At 45.8% G+C, this 16,537-nt stretch overlaps 1 protein-coding gene across 1 annotated transcript; it reads left to right on the plus strand.

Moving 5' to 3' along the window:
* The first annotated feature begins 11,719 nt into the window (after positions 1-11,719).
* Positions 11,720-16,097, plus strand: LOC138819146 (mas-related G-protein coupled receptor member H-like). Its single transcript, XM_070010451.1, has 2 exons — positions 11,720-11,868; positions 14,683-16,097. The coding sequence occupies exon 2, from the start codon at positions 14,715-14,717 to the stop codon at positions 15,696-15,698; it is 984 nt and encodes a 327-aa protein (XP_069866552.1). The 5' UTR covers positions 11,720-11,868; positions 14,683-14,714; the 3' UTR covers positions 15,699-16,097.
* Positions 16,098-16,537: the final 440 nt, after the last annotated feature.

The following is a 16,537-nucleotide window of genomic DNA, read 5'->3' on the forward strand; positions in this document are numbered from 1 at the left end:
TTTTTTCTCTCTCTCAGGAGTCACACAAGACTTGTTATGTGCTTTACACAGAACACTTTACAGATGAGGAAGGGGAGATTTTCAGAGTTTAGGTAATTTACCCTCACTCGCTTTGTGGTACAGGATAGAATGACTCCAGTCCAAAGTTTCCACTTACGTACAGAACATGGAAGTTTGCAAACATGATCTCACCTCTATTCTTTTTTGTTGTTGTTATTCTTTTTGGTCAGTCGTGGGGCCTAAACTCAAGGCCTGGGTGCTGTCCTTCAGCTCTTCAGCTCAAGGCTAGCGCTCTACCACTTGAGCCACAGCGCCACTTCCCGCTTTTTCTGTTTATGTGGTACTGAGGGATCGAACCCAGGGCCTCATGCATGCAAGGCAAGCTCTACCACTGAGCCACCTTCCCAGCCCCTCACCTCTATTCTCTACTCTTTCATTCTTTTTCTCCTTTTCAATTCCAGAACACCATATTAAAGAGTAAAATTTCTTTCTTAAAAAAAAAAACAAATTTGGAAACAATTATAGGGCAGGAGGGGTTCAAAAGTATATGTTAATATGTAATAAATGCATAGCAGGATCTTCATGACATTTACAGCACTGACAAATCAATTATGAGAATAAATCCTGATAATGTATATCCATACACATTTTACAGTATTTGTGGTTTGAGACATATGGTAGATGTCTGAAGCTTTATCATTTATTAAAGAAAGATTTCAAAGCCACAGGGGCCGGTGGCTCCTGCCTGTCATCCTAGCTACTCAGGTGACTGAGGTCTGAGGATCACAGTTCGAGAGGCCAGTGAAGTCCAGGCAGAAAAGTCAATAACACTCTTATCTCCAATTAACCACCAGAAAACTGGAAGTGGTGCTGTGGCTCAAAGTGGTAGACCACTAGCCTAGAGCAAAAGAACTCAGGGACAGCACCCAGGCCCTGAGGTCAAGCCCCATGACTGACAGAAGAAAGTAAAAGAGATTTCAAGTTACAAGTAGTATCCTCTATCTGACTTCATAATGTATGATCAAATAATCAAGACAGTGTAGATTTGACAAAGGAAGAGTCAGATTAATGGGCAAAAACAAGTATAGTAATAAACCCACACATGTGTTTATTGGGTACAAGACTAATGATTTTCCAATGAGTGTAAAAGTAACTCAATGCAGGAAGTAAAGCCTTTATAGAACATGTAATTATGCACATAGAAAACAAGAACTTCTGTTCCTTCTCACATCATATATGAAATTTAAATCTAAACTGAGATGAAACAGAGAGCTTAATGTAAAGCTCAAGTTGTATAATGTATTTGTCCATTTTCCTGTGCTGTTACAAAATACCTGATGTTGGTACTTTATGTCTTATTTCATCACCCAGTTTTGAAGTCCAAGATCAGAAGGTGAGATCCTTACAGTGGATGGCTTTGCCATGGGAATGCATATAAGAAGTACCACATGATGAGACAGAAGGCCAGAGAGTGATCCAGAAGTCAGGCTTAAACACTTGTAGCAACTCCCTCTTGCAGAAACCACCCAGGGTCCATGAGAACCTGGTAATTCCTCACAAGGACAGGGCCTCCCCCCACCCCCACCCCCCGCAGGACCTAACACCCTCCCCCAGTAAGCCCCACCTTTTTTTTTTTTTTTGGTTCCGGTCATGGGGCCTGAACTCTGGGCCTGGGCGTTGTCCCTCAGCTCTTCAGCCCAAGGCTAGCGCTCTACCACTTGAGCCACAGCGCCACTTTCCGGCTTTTTTTTTTTTTTTTTGCTTATGTGGTGCTGAGGAATCGAACCCAGGGCCTCAGGCATGCAAGGCAAGCGCTCTAACCACTGAGCCACCTTCCCAGCCCAGCTCCACCTTTTAAAGGATCCACTACTTCAAATGTGAAACCAAATTTTAAATATGGGTAAAAGTTTGTGAACAACAGCCTGTGCACATCAATTGTGAAAGAAGTGGTGTCCTACTTTGAACTCTAGCATCTCTGCTGGGAGTGTAAGCAACACAGTCACTTTGGAAGACTGGGCAGAAGTGTCTCCACATCAGACACATATTGGCCTTATGGTCCCTAAATCTCACAGTTGGATACACAAGAAATTAAAACCTATGTCCACAAAATGCCTCGTGTAAGAACATTCACAGCCAGTTTATTTTTAAAACCCCAAATCCAGGAGCAATCCAGCTCCAGAAGAATCTGGCCATGGGCACATTTGTAATCCTAGCTACTCGAGAGTCTGAGAAGATTATGGTTCAGAGCCAGACTGCAGAAAAGTCTATGAGACTACATTGCCAAGATAATCAACAAATAGCTGGGCTGGGGGCTTGGTTTGAGTGGTAGAACACCAGCTGAGCAAGTGTGAGACCCTGAATTCAAACCCCAGTAACCAGCCAAGAGAAAAAAGAGGCGTTGAGGTTTATTCCTACAATGGAATATTAGTTGGCAAAAAAAAGAATGAAGAATATATGGGTACATCCAAAAACAATACAAATACAAATTGAATGGTAGAAGCTAGACCAAAGAAATTATATAGCATGTGAATCTGTGTGTGTGTGTGTGTGTGTGTGTGTGTGTGTGTGTGTAGTTCTGGAAGAGGAAGAACTTGCCTATGGTGAGACACATTTGATTGTTTTTCACTGGTAATGGCAGAATACCCAGGCACCTTGAGCTGTTCTGGTAATGGCAGAATACCCAGGCACCTTGAGCTGTTCTTGGGAAGGCTGATTTACATTTACCAAACTGGACCAATGGGAAGAACCAAAATATACACTTTTCACTGTGTGTAAAGTTTGCCTGAGTAAAAGAATTTCTTAGTTTTAGAATATCTTCTAGCTAAACTCAGTCACTGAAATCTTCACACATTTTTTTTTTCCTTTGTGGCTAAGGAAAGTGGTTTTCTACTAAACCTCAATGTACACATATACATATCCAGGCAGAAGCCCACACGTACACAATATCAAACTAAAATAGTTTCTTCACAAAGTCTGAGAAGGAAAAAAAAAAACAAAGTCTGAGAAGGAATAAAATTCTGGATTTCTCAGTGATTTGAAACAACGTGTTAAAGTTTCTAGCTGTTTCCCTGCTTCCATTTTTCTCCTCTGATATCGGCTGTCCCACACTGAATTCACTCTCCAAGTGGTTTATGTTATCTGCTGTAAGGCTTTGGGGAAATAGACTAAATTAATTAACTACACTCAGGAAGCTGAGGCAGAGGGATTGAGAGTTTTAGGCCAGCCTGAGCTACATACTGACTGCATCACAAAAAGAAAAAGAAAACAACTACAATACAGAAGGTGTATGTCAATCTAGCATTATGATGCTTTAAACCAACCAAGTTCCATTACAGTTCCCTAGACTGCAAACTTAAAATATGTATTAAACATTTTCATCCTCTGCATGGCAAACATTTAAAAATCAAAGTGTGCATGCTAGAAAGGGCACCAGAAGACAGGCATCCATACTAATTAATAGAACTTTCTAGAAAGCAAACTGGCAGAATCTCTAAATTCCTTTCTGGGCCGTAAATAGGTAACCATCCTTAGAGATACACTGTTGAGCAGGTTCTGTAATTTTAATGAGTTGAACATTTCCTTGTCCTCTGGTCCAGCACCTCATCGTGTAACACATACACTTTGTTCTCTAGATTCCTAGATTTCCTCTCTAGATTATAATCATATGCAACTCCTGATCCAAATAGCATGAAAAAAATTCCAGTTGTGAGAGAGAATATTTTTGGAGTGTTGCCTTGGGACATGGAGTCTATCCATGCTGTTAGCTGTGCTAAATATTACCCTGGACCCAGCTCTGCATAGTTGGCCAGCATTGTTTTGGCCTTTCCTAGAACTGTATATTTGAAATTTTCCTTTGGAGATAATCATCAGCTAGCATTTCAGGCCTCCACAAAAAAAGAGAGAGACATAAGAAGTTCAAGATTGTGTAAGAATGCCTAATGCACTTCCCAAAGTTCCCTGTGAGATTTCTGAAGCTGGTGCAGCTAGGATTGCTTCTGAGAGCAGTGAATTTGTATGTACCAATAGGAAACTGGGAACTAGGTAATAGGCATTTGCCTTCTCTTTCCCTGTTAGGAATCCTGAAGTTATATATATGACTTAACCTGTGAATGTTACCATATAGCTACTTACAAGAAAAATGCTTGGGGGCTGGGAATGTGGTTTAGTGGTAGAGTGCTTGCCTAGCATTCATGAAGCCCTGGGTTCGATTCTTTAGTAGCACATACACAGAAAAGGCTGAAAACGGCTCAAATGGTAGAGTGCTAGTCTTGAGCAAAAGCCCAAGCCCTGAGTTCAAACCCCAGGACTGGAAAAAAGAAAGAAGAAAGAAAGAGGAAAAAAAGAAAGAAGGAAGGAAAGATGGATGCTCAGAATGATTCATTTACTAAGGCCCAAAGCTGAGCACCAGTAAATCATATTTGCTTTACTTTTTTTCAATAATTGTGCATTTTGGCAAGCAATACTTTTTCATTTAATCATAATCCTTAACAAAAGTGAAAAAAAAGTCACATCTGAGTGCTAGTACTTTGCCTTGGGAGTTGACAGAAGCTGGTAGCAATAGCAGTGACAGAATCTTTGCACAAGGAGTTTCCCAAATGCTCAGGCGCCTTATATCTTAAGCTGTCTTTGAGTTACTTGCTGGCGTGTCCTGAAGCCAAGGCTTTGCTTTACTCATTTAGAGTTGGCTGAGCCAAAGAATAGCTGCATTAATTAATGATGTTCAGAACTGGCACCATAATTTTACTTGTGGTTTTACAATCATTTTCTATTCGTCTAATTTCTACAGTTAGACTACTCTTTTGAGAAAGGAACCGCATTGGTACAGTGCTCAGCACACAGTGGAGATGATCACTGAGAGATGATTTGACAAATGTCTGGCTCCCTTAACTGTCAGCAAGCCTACTAGAGTCCTATGTTAGTATTTTACTGGGCCAATCTGACCCTGCCAATCATAACCAGCACTTAGAAAACACTGCCTGAACATCATAGGATCTAATATTAACAGCTTACCTATGTTTACAGCATACTTAGGACATCTTTGTCATTACCACTGTATTTTAGACGGTAAGGACTTTCTATCTTTTGTAAGACCAGAATATCTTATCTTGCCCCAGTATGCATTTCCTAAACAATTTTGGTGACAGATTGCAAAGGCAGAAACGCCAAGTAGCTTTGCTTCACTTGTCTAAAATGAACCTACTCTATTATCTCCCAATTCCCTACCATCTGCCAAACTCACGATTGGCCTGTCTTTGCTGAGACATTGTCTCTCCTAGATACCTTCAACACCCGCCACCCAGACCACAGTGCTAAACTCTCAACACATGTTCAGTCATAAAGTTGTAATTGACAAGACCAAAATGTGGGCCCTGCCCACCACGGAGTCAATGCCAGGAATGAATAAAAAGCAACTTCTTCACTTGGTCTCGGCTTTAGTGATCATTCAAAGCAGAGAAAGCAGAGTGAATTCCGGTGGTTCTGTGGTGACCCTGGGTGTGCTGCCTTGGCCTTGGGTGTGTACTGTCCTCTTCCTGCATGTGCGGTGACCCAGAAGCTGTGTGGGCCCACTTGGCCTGTGTGGACAGAGCCGCCTGGTGCCCTGGGCTGCAAGTGTGCGGATCTTGGGGCTTCCTGCCATGGGTCCTCCGCCACATCTCCCTCAGGAATGGCTCCTGACCTGACTGCGTCCCCAGATTTCTCCCACCTTTGCTCGGAAGGTTCAGCTATTCGAGAATGGGGCCACCCGGGTAAGCACCCCGACATTCATTGTTCAACTCCAGGCACAGTGAACCTTGCAGAGAGTTGTGACTGACCCTGGCCCCCAGACCCTGCCCGCCCGTGTTAACCCGAGTGAGGGGTCATTTGAGAAGAGCATCTTCAGAAGCGACCACCAAGGTGCTCTTCTCAAATGACCCCTCACTCCGGTTAACACACACGGGTGGAGGACCCACGGCAGGAAGCCCCAAGCTCAGAGAATACTTTTTTCTTTTTTGTCAGTAGTGGGACTTGAACTCCAGGCCTAAGGGTGCTCTCCCCCTGCTCTTTAGCTCAAGGTGAGCACTCTACCACTTGAACCACAGCACCACTTCTGGTTTTCTGGCAGCTAATTGGAGATAAGAGTTTCACAGACTTTCCTGCCCAGGCTAGCTTTGAACCATGATCCTCAGATCTCAGCCTTCTGGTAGCTAGGATTACAGGTGTGAGCCACCAGTACCTGGCTGACTCCTTCTTTTTTAAGGTTGAATAAGATTCTATCATAAATGTAAAACACATTTTGTTCATCCATTCGTCTGTTGATGAGCAGTTAGAATGTTGGAGGCCATCTTTTTTAATGTATTTCTACTTTTAATTGGTGTATAGTAATCTATAGTGATTTTTCATGTTTATGGGGTACACTGTGATATTTCCATATATGTATGCAATGCATAATGATCAGATTAGGGTAGTTGATATAGCTGTCTCCTCAGACATTATCATTTCTTTGTATAGGGTGGTCCAAGTCCTCTCTACTGTTTGGAACTATTTGATTGTCATCTACCTTCGTTAAGAAGACATCCTTTCCATGTGGAGGATCAGGAAACATGTTTGCAGATCACTTCCTGCTTGCATCTCTTCACTCTGGCTTTCAAGAAACCTTTTGGAATCAAGAGTCTAGAGACTTGGCCTAAAAGCTACTAGAAGGTATTGCACAAGTACTTCTGGCCCTAAACTGCACATATATCCAAGGCCTGTGTAAATCAGTGTTCGAAAGTGCAAGCAACACAAAAGGCACCAACTGCTGGGTGCCAGTGGCTCACACCTGTAATCCTCACTACTCAGGAAACTGAGCTCTGAGGACTGCAGTTCAGAGCCAGCCCGGGAAGGAAAGCTCATGAGCCTCTTATCTCCAACTAACCACCCAAAGGCTGGAAATGGAGCTGAGGCTCAAAAGGTAGAGTGCTAGCCTTGAGAAAAAGAAAGAAAATCAAAAAACTCAATGACAGCCACCAGGCCTTGAGTTCAAGCCCAGGACTGGTAGCAAAAAAAAAAAAAAAAAAAAAAAAAAAAAAAAAAAAAAAGGTACCAAATAAGTTTAGTAGAACGAGAATTTACTAAAGGGATATAGCTGGTACACAGAATCTCCAAGAAGACTCAAATGATAATAATAATAATCCAGACTGTTGTTAGGATGTAAAACACATAACAACTGCAGAAGCTAACGCTGTGCAGCAGTAGTTCCATCCAGACGTGGCTGCAGCCTGTGCTAAGCGCAGTGACTGGGGGTCAGCCCCAACTCCCCTGATGCCTGCGCCTCACTGGGACCTCCGTCTCCCTGCCGTCACTGCCTCCTTGCAAAGAGTTTGCTGTGTCTGCTCCATCTGGGCAGCAGCTGGGGGAAAGTCAGAGCTGGACGAGTCTGGCTGATTGTGCACCAGGTCAAAGACCCATGGCATGCCTCAGGGAGACAGAGCCTGGGAAAGACCTCACCTGTGTCCCAACAGAGGACAAGACTCAGGTGCTGGGTGGTCAGGAGGAATCATCAAGATCCGCTTCAGCTAGAGAAGTCTTCGTGACCACTCCAGCCCTGTCCTGGTCCTCTCCCCAGGCAGGCCAAACCTATTCCATCTGGCTTTAGGCATTGTAAAGTAGGGCAGGCTTTCCTGGCCTTCTCTCTAAAGGTCCCCAGTAGCCTGTCCCCATGCCAGATCCAAGTCCACGTGGTCCAGGTTAGGTGCTGCTGGTGGCCAGCGAGGTGTTGCCTGTGGCCCTCCTGAGGCAGATTGCATTTGGAGCCCCCAGAAGCCGGGCATTTCCAGCCAAACAGCACTATGCCTGCTTCTCAGGCCTGCACAGGCTTTGTCCTTAGGTCTAAGCTGATGGAAGGTAAAATACACTGCAGGAGGGAATACCCCATGGCTCCTACAGGTCTGTATGCAGCAGACATGCATGACATTGAGATGTGTTCCCTGGAGTTCCTGTATGAGCGCAAGGAAGAGCCTCATGGTGAGGAACAGACCCGATCAAGGAAAGAATAGTTCAGGGCCAGAGGCCAGGGGATGCTTCCTGCCTGTCCTACATCCATCCCTAGCACCGAGTGTGCTTTTCCTTCTTGAACCTTGTGGGGTTTTGCATAATACCATAGGGTCCCTTGCCTGTGCCTTGTCCGTCACTTTTGCAGGCTCGGGCCTTTCAGTAGGTTCTCTTAGGCCAATGCACAACACGCTGTGAGCATGGAAACCCTTCAGCCACCCACACCAACAGCGGGGCTCCTCCAGGAATCCTTGCTAGTGCTCTGTTTCCTAGTGCAGATAATGGCACAGCCCTTGCCCCCAGATTCTGGAGCCCTCTGACCCAACCCCCGTGCCCCATCCCCTGCCCCGGGTCTGAGCAGGGAGAGAACCAAACAGTCTCCCTATCCTAGCTGTTCCTCTTCTCCAAGTACTTCACAGCTCCCATAGTCACTTGTCAAATAAAAATATCACATTTGGTCTTCATCCCAGGCTTACAGCCAGAGCTGAAATCCTTGTTGTTTTTGAAGTGAGGGGAGCGTTAGGATCATCTTTGGTCATGCGATCTGCTTTTCTTAAATAGCATGGGAGGGGAGACAAAGCGGGGAGAGTGTAGAAGAGAAAGGGGCACTTGGGATTTAGAACAAGCCCCTTCGGCCACACCTGAGTTTATGCTGATGAGGAGGCTTTGGGGAAGACTCTGAAGGAGAGGGAGTCTCTGTAGTTGAGCCCAGGAGCACTGGCCAATGCCATCCATCATGCCTGTGCACAACCAGAGGCTGGGGTGTGGGTGGCCCAGAGCCGGTGACATCTGGAGTCTGAGGGCTCCGAGTCCTTGGCACTTGGGTGCATTCCTTGTCCCTGGCTATTCCCCTCTGTGGCCTTTATCGTGATGCCGAGTTCCGGGAGCCATGCTAGCAAATGATTGACCCAAGGAGGGGCTGCTTGGCAATCCTCATTTATAGGTCAACCAGAAGGAAGGTACGGATGCGCCCTGGTATCTGAAATGGGGGCAGTCTGGTGGGATGGGGACTTGATGGTAGGCAGTGTCAGAAGTGAATCCAGTCATGAAACATCCAGCCGGTGTCCACCAAGAACTGGGGAACTGGCAGGATGAGACACGCCCACCCCCCAACTCCGTGTCAACAGTAGAGTTTGTGAGCACAGGAAGAGGAGCAGCTGGCTTTCCTTTTCAAGGATGTCTTCCTCAGCATCCGTCCACAGTCGGTCTTAAAATAAACCTTCCATTCGAAACCTAATGGTATTTACAGCCCAGCCTTGTCAGTTCCCAGAAGACGCCTTCAACCCGACTGCGGTTCGCTTTGGGACTCTGTGAACTTCAGGCTGGGCAATGAGGTCCGTCCCAGACCATGGGCTCTGCTCCACAGACAACAGAGCCCCAGCCTCAGGCCAGAGCACACTGAGAACAAAAGTACACCAAGCCATTGGTGAAAAATAGCATCCCTCCCTGATGTTTGGGGAAATGAGGTGGACGGGACTCTGCCAGCAGGCAGACAAACACCCCTTCGGTTTCTTATTTTCTGGTGCCATCAGGTGGTCGGATTTCTTGTTTTAGTTTTTAGCAAATGATGCAAAATTTGTGGTATGAAACATTCTGCTCATTAGTGATAAATCTACACTTTTCACCTACCAAAATTAGCAGCTCAAGAACTTTGAGTTAAACAAGATAAACTGACAAAACACTTTTAAAAGCATTTAATGGACAGAGTGGTTTCAGTATGAGGTACTTTGATCAACTTCAGTCCATCTTTCTCAGTACCTCTTTCTCCCTCACTTTTTTAAAGTTTTAAGTGGGTTTGTTGTGCACATTTTATACATTTTTATGTGTCTGTATATATACTATGTTCTTTAATCATATCCACCTTCCTATCATCCTCTCTCTCCTCTCCTTACTCTTATTACCCCTGCTACACACACTCCTCCTTTAACCATTATAGTCTTTGGGCCTAGATTCCACAAATGAGAAAAAAACGTGGTATCTGTCTTTCTGTGCTTGTTTCATCTTCCTTGACACGATGCTCTTCAGTCCTGTTCATATCTCAGCAAATAACATCATCTTATTCTTCTTTATTGCTGAATAAAACTCCAATGTGTCTAGCTAGCACATTTCTTTGTCCATTCATTGGTTGTGGAGTGCCTAAGCTGATTCTATAGGCTGATTGTTGTGTCTAGTGCTGCTATAAAGACAGATGCACAGTTATCTCTTTTTGCATGTTGACTTACATTCCTTCAGTATACGCCCAAGAGTGGTACAGCAATATCATACAGGAGCTCTATTTTTAGCTTCTTGAGGGGCCATCCCTACTACCTTTGTTTACATTTCACCCACAATGGATAGGTCCTTCCCCATATTCTGATGAGCATTTGTTGTTTGTTTTGTTGATGATTGCTCTTTTGACAAGAGTAAGATAAAATCTCAATGTGGTTTGGTTTGTATTTTCTAATGACTGAAACGTTGAATATTTCTGTTCAATATTTTTGTTAACCACTTGTAGTATACTTTGGAGAGCTGTCTTTATGATTCATGGGTTCTTTTATTAATTGGATTATTTGTTTCTTGGTGCTTAATTTTTGGAGCTACTTATATATTTTGGATGTTCATCTGAAGAATAGCTTGTGAAGATTTTTCTCCCATTCTCTGGGCTGTCTCCTCATTTTAGTAATTGTTTCCTTTGCTGTGCAGTAGCTTTTCAATTTGATGCAGCCCCATTTGCCAATTCTTGCTCTTATTTCTTTTCTTTTCTTTTTTTTTGGGGGGGGGGGAGGGTCCGGTCATGGGGCCTGAATTCTGGGCCTGTGCACTGTCCCTCAGCTCTTCAGCTCAAGGCTAGCGCTCTACCACTTGAGCCACAGCACCACTTCTGGCTTTTTTTCTTTTTGCTTATGTGGTGCTGAGGAATCGAACCCAGGGCCTCATGCATGTAAGGCAAGCGCTCTACCACTGAGCCACCTTCCCAGCCCCTCTTGCTCTTATTTCTTAAGCAATTGGGATCCTACTCAGAAAGTCATCGCCTATGTTCCTATAGGCATTTCAAAACTTCAGACCCACTCCTCAGTTCACAGGTGTGAACCACTTTCAATTGATTTTTGTACAAGGTGAGACATAGGGATCCATTTTTCTGTCTTCTTCATATGAATATCCAGCTTTCCCAATACCATTTGTTGAAGAGTCTTTTCTCTGACATAAATTTTTAGAGTGTGGTTTTAAAAAATCAACCACATGCTTTTTGCTGCACTAAGATGAAAGCAAAAGGACAGAAAGGATAAGACAAGTAATGCTGTCAGACAGAAGATATGATCAGTAGTTGGCAAGTGATGGTCAGCTCTGGGAAGCGCATCTGCTGGATGCTGGGAGCATGTGCCTACGGCTGCCCTTTCCATCTTCAGGAAGGTTCTAGAAAATACAAAGGTCCACAACTAGGAGGCTGAGGTACTAGGGGGCAAGGCCAGGTACTTACAATGACACACATTCAATTCACAAACAACCTGAAAATGATAAGATATCTTAGGCTCATTGTTGGGCTCAGAATATGGTGTTTCCCCACTGGATGGGACAAAGTGCCTGCCCAGAGTGGTGAATGATTGGTTATATATTTGATTGACAGGGCTTAGAGGAGGGCTGGCCCCACCCTCAGCCTCCAGTGCTGCGAATTAAGATCCAGATCTCCTTGGCCAGAAGTGATGCCAAAATAAGACCCTGAGACACAGTGGTGCCAGACTGATGTGCGCACTTCCAGCTTTCAAGAAACTTCTTGTCTGTTGGGAAAGAGATCAGAATCTGGGCAAAGAGAGGGGCTGTAGGGGAGACCTGGGGGTCAGCACAGCAGCTCCACACCACCAGAAGACCAAATCACGGACGGTGAGTGCTCCCACTGGCGCCTTCCAGAAAGACCACAGTGACTCAGGCAGGCAGGCAGCCAGCTCCTTCTGCCCGGTCCCTCTGCACAGTGACTGAGCCCTCCCTGAGGGATGGCAAATTTCAGGGGTCACCTTACAGGGGGCCAGGAAGGGGGCTCCACATCTTCTGCCTACTGAGTGGTGAACTTGTTTGGGCTGAAACATCTTAAAAGGCTAAAGTGACTCCTTAGTGCTCCTGTAATTTCATGTATATCCTCCTCCTGTTTGTGCACGTGTGTGTATATGTATTGTGTGCATAGTGTGCAGTACCCAGTCTACAAACATGAGTGTCAGCTTGGTTTGGAAATGTTAAAAAGTACCAGTAATAAATTTATAAAATTACATTGTAACAATGAGACATACAAGACATTACTTGAAAACAAACTTTACAACTTGTGGGGGGAGGGAGGAGTTGGGAAGGTAGGGAGGGAAGGGATGGTAGGGGAAAAACAAAGGAGGGGATAACAATGCTCCATAGGAAATGTACTCATTACTCATGTTAGTGTGACCCCTCTGTACAGTATCTTTACAATAAAGATATATAAAAACAAAAATAACTTTATAAAACTAGCTCCCTGTGGTATCATCTCACATCTGTGAGCACATGAAGTCCTGCCGAGCCTTTGATTGGCTGGATTTCACGGTCAGAATCAGAGCAGTCACTGGAAAGTCAGTCAATACCAGGTCTTAAGCAACATGGTGCAAAGCAGAAGTGGGGGCTGAATTTGGAAAGATAGCAGCTTTCCCCCCGAGACACATTGGAGCCTCCGTGCAAGGCTCTACAAACTCCACTCCACTTCAAGGATGAACTCATGGCCCCTGCCCTTCCCTAATGCCCTCCCTCCTCTTTGCCATGGGCGCCTCTGGACAGTGAGCGGTGATGCAGGCCAGGGAGCTCTGGAGCCGAGAAGAGGGAGGAACACCTGGGAACACAAAGGTCATGGCAGCAGGTGGCATGCCCTTTCAGCATCCACGTGGAAGGGAATGCCCCAGACCCCATAGGGCTCCTCTAGCAATGTCACCGTGTTACTTTAGTTCTGCTCCCAGACCTTTATTTACGAATGCACTCGGGTCAAGAGAGCAAGGTTAGTGAGGGCAATAGTTACACCAAGAGCCTCATTCCCTTATTTGTGCATACTTGTTTGGAAGCACAGCGGCAAGCAGGAACTGGTTTGTCCGCTGGCCCACGGCTGCCTGGAGCCATCGTGGTGCAGGCTGGGCAGGGAGGACTCTCCGGGTGCTGGTGTGCTGGAGTAACAACGCCTCTAGAGGGTCTTTCTCATCTTCTTGCTTCCCCTTTCCTGAGATGGGCAGTTGTAGCAGCTGCTTGGTATAGTGGAAGAGGAAGGGAAAGAAAAGAGAGTAGAGTTTGGGTGAGAAAAGCATCTGCCTTCACCTCCTGGTTAGACCAGCTCTTCCTGGGCAGCCCAACTGGCTTGCCCAGGAACTTGACTTCCCTTGGAGAGGAGGAACATGCAGAAAAGACTATTATTCTCTTGTAAGTAAATAAGAATGCATATTCTCACCAGAAAGAAAGAAAACGGGCAAAGAGCGCAGAACAACCTACACAAGAAGAAACATGAAATGCTAATGGGCACACAAAAACTATCTAACCCTTCTGGGAAGGTGACTCAGTGGTAGAGTGCTTGCCTGGCATGCATGAAGCTCTGGGTTCGATTCCTCAGTACCACATACACAGGAAAAGCCAAAAGTAGCACTGTGGCTCAAGTGGCAGGGTGCTAGCCTTGAGCAAAAGAAGCTCAGGGGCAGTGCCCAGGCCCTGAGTTCGCAGTGCCCAGGCCCTGAGTTCAAGCCCCAGGACTTGCAAAAAAAAAAAATTACAACCCTCAGGAATCATTAAACAACCCTAGGTGTTGCTCCATGAGCTCTTCCCTGTATCCAGCTACTTCCCTCAGAAGGCCGGGGCCCAGGCACCCTCCGGACAGCAGGAAACACTTGGTAAGGATGGAGAAGTGGTAGAAAACAGGAATTACACCTTGGATACCACAGGTATCCTGGGTACCACAGGTTATCCTGGGTTTGGACACTACAATCGTCTTCTAAGTTGCCTTTTCCTCCCTGAAATCTCTGCTCAGCAGGGCTCCATCCTCTTCCTCTTCCCCTTTTCTTTCCATCTTTTCCCTTCACAGCCAGATTTTCTTGTTTGGTAAGCCAAAAGAGATAACTCTAAACATGCAGTAGGGAAACACGTAATCATCTATTCGTTGTACTTATGGCCGATGGATAAACTGCCAAGGGAGTGAAGCGGCTGTGATAAACTCGATGGAGGGGAAAAGAGGAATAGCTAGAGAAGACAGAGATGATGAACAAATTTCCATACACACTACAATGGCCTTCTTTTTTTGTGCATTGGCCCTGGCTCATTGGCGTATTTAAAGTAAGTGAATTGTTTTATCCTTTTCCCAATCTTGCCACTTAGATCTTGAAAAAAAAAAAAAAACCTTAGGAGTCTCTTCTAGGAAGGCAGGAGGCAATGGGGAACATGGTGGGCTTATCCTACAAAGCCAGAGAGGGTGAAGAATCCGTCAGAGTTGATGGCTAGGCTTGGGAAAGGTGTCTACTCTTAGGGTCATGGAGTCTGCCTGGGTGGATGGACAGGAGAATGGGAAAGAAGAGGGGGAAACAGCAAGGTCTTTCACTCACATCCTCTCTCCTCCAGGAAGGAGGTGTGGAGAGATCCCCAGTAAAAACCGAACTCATTGTGAGATGCAGAGCAAATGGCACCCATCATTCCATCTTTCGTTTCTAACAACAGGTAGACAGGAGAAAGCTAGCCATTGCACAAGAATGGAGCCCTCCACCACAACCTTGAATCCTGGGGAATCTACATCCTCCACCAGAAATGCATCTCTGGATCAGACAACCTGGTCATCAGAGCCAGTGACTGAGACCCTCTGGAACATGGAAAATGAATACTATCACATCTGCATATCCCAGCTCATTTGTGTGCTGGGACTAATTGGGAACGGACTCCTCATATGGTTTCTCATCTTCTGCATCGAGAGGAAGCCATTTACCGTCTACATTCTGCACCTCGCCATTGCTGACTTCATGGTCCTTCTCTTCTCATCCGTCATCGAGCTGGTGGACACCTTCCATTTCGATGACATCACCTTGCAGAACTATGCTGTGTTTCTCGTGATCTTTGGTTACAACACGGGTCTGTATCTCCTCACGGCCATCAGCGTGGAGCGGTGCCTCTCCGTGCTGTACCCTATCTGGTACCAGTGTCGGCGCCCGAAGCACCAGTCTGCTGTGGCCTGTGCGCTGCTGTGGGCTCTCTCTGTGCTGGTGTCAGGGTTGGAAAACTTCTTCTGCCTCCTGAACGAGGAGCCGAGGTTCCCAGAGTGTCGCTACGCGTACATATTTTCCTGCATCTTGACCTTCTTGGTCTTCGTCCCTCTGATGATCTTCTCCAACTTGGTCCTCTTCTTTCAAGTCTGCTGCAACCTAAAGCCACGTCAACCAGCCAAGCTCTACGTGATCATCATGGCCACCGTCATCCTGTTTCTTGCCTTCGCCATGCCCATGAAGGTCCAGCTCATCGTAGCCTTCTATTCCTACCCAAATAACAACGCGTCTGTGTGGACTCACTTGCCCTATCTGAGTATGCTGTCCGCCGTGAACTGCAGTGTCAATCCAGTTGTCTATTTTGTGGTAGGAAGCCTGAGGAGGAGGAGGAGGAGGAAGGGTAGAAAGTCCCTGAAAGAGGCACTGCAGAAAGTCTTTGAAGAAAGGCCAGCGGCAGGCTCGGGTGAGAACGCTGCATGATCCTCTCCCGCCGTGGTGGAGGGGTGGATGCCTGGATGCCTGGCATTGCCCCCAATGAGGGGAAGAGGCCTCCATGCTGACACCCTCTCCCCTCCTCCCTGGCCTCTGCAGCTCCCTGAAGATGAAGATGAAATCCCTTCATTCCTCCTGGGAATTGTTCACATGATCCACTTGTCATGGGTAACTTTGTGAAAGCTAACATTTTGATTTTGGTGTATTTTTGAGGGAAGCATACATTTGTACAGTAGAAGGGTTTTTACCGTGATATTTCTATGCATGTGCACAGTGTATTTGGAACAGAGTCACCCCTCCCTCTACCAAATTACCATTGCACAGTCCCACTTTTTCACACAGTTTTGGTAGAGTTTTGGTTTTTTTTGGTCGGTTGTGGGGCTTGAACTCTGGGCTTGGGGTGCTGTCCCTGTGCTCTTTAGCTCAAGGTGAGCACTCTACCACTTGAGCCACAGCACCATTTCCGGTTTTCTAGTGATTTATTGGAGATCAGAGTCTCATGGACTTTCTTGCCCGGGCTGGCTTTGAACCGAGAACCTCAGATCTCAGCCTCCTGAGTAGCTAGGATTACAGGCATGAGCCACTGGCACCCAGCTTGGTAGAGTTTTTATGCTGTATTTATGTATACACACACACACACACACACACACACACACACACACACACACACACACACACACACACACACACACAAATACATACATCACATTCTTGGATCCTCTGTCTCCCTCTCCTTTCCACTGGTCCCTCCTAGCCAGTCTTCCCTTCACATTCCCATCCCATCACTATCTTTGTCATCATTGTTGTTGTCGTTGTCATCATCATCA

The sequence above is a fragment of the Dipodomys merriami genome, unplaced genomic scaffold (genome assembly GCF_024711535.1).
Source record: "Dipodomys merriami isolate MVZ:Mamm:240054 unplaced genomic scaffold, mDipMer1.0.p SCAF_8, whole genome shotgun sequence".
Taxonomy (NCBI): domain Eukaryota; kingdom Metazoa; phylum Chordata; class Mammalia; order Rodentia; family Heteromyidae; genus Dipodomys; species Dipodomys merriami.

Excerpts from the sequence above, each read along its gene's own strand:
- LOC138819146 (XM_070010451.1), top strand. The coding sequence starts at position 14,715 with ATGGAGCCCTCCACCACAACCTTGAATCCTGGGGAATCTACATCCTCC.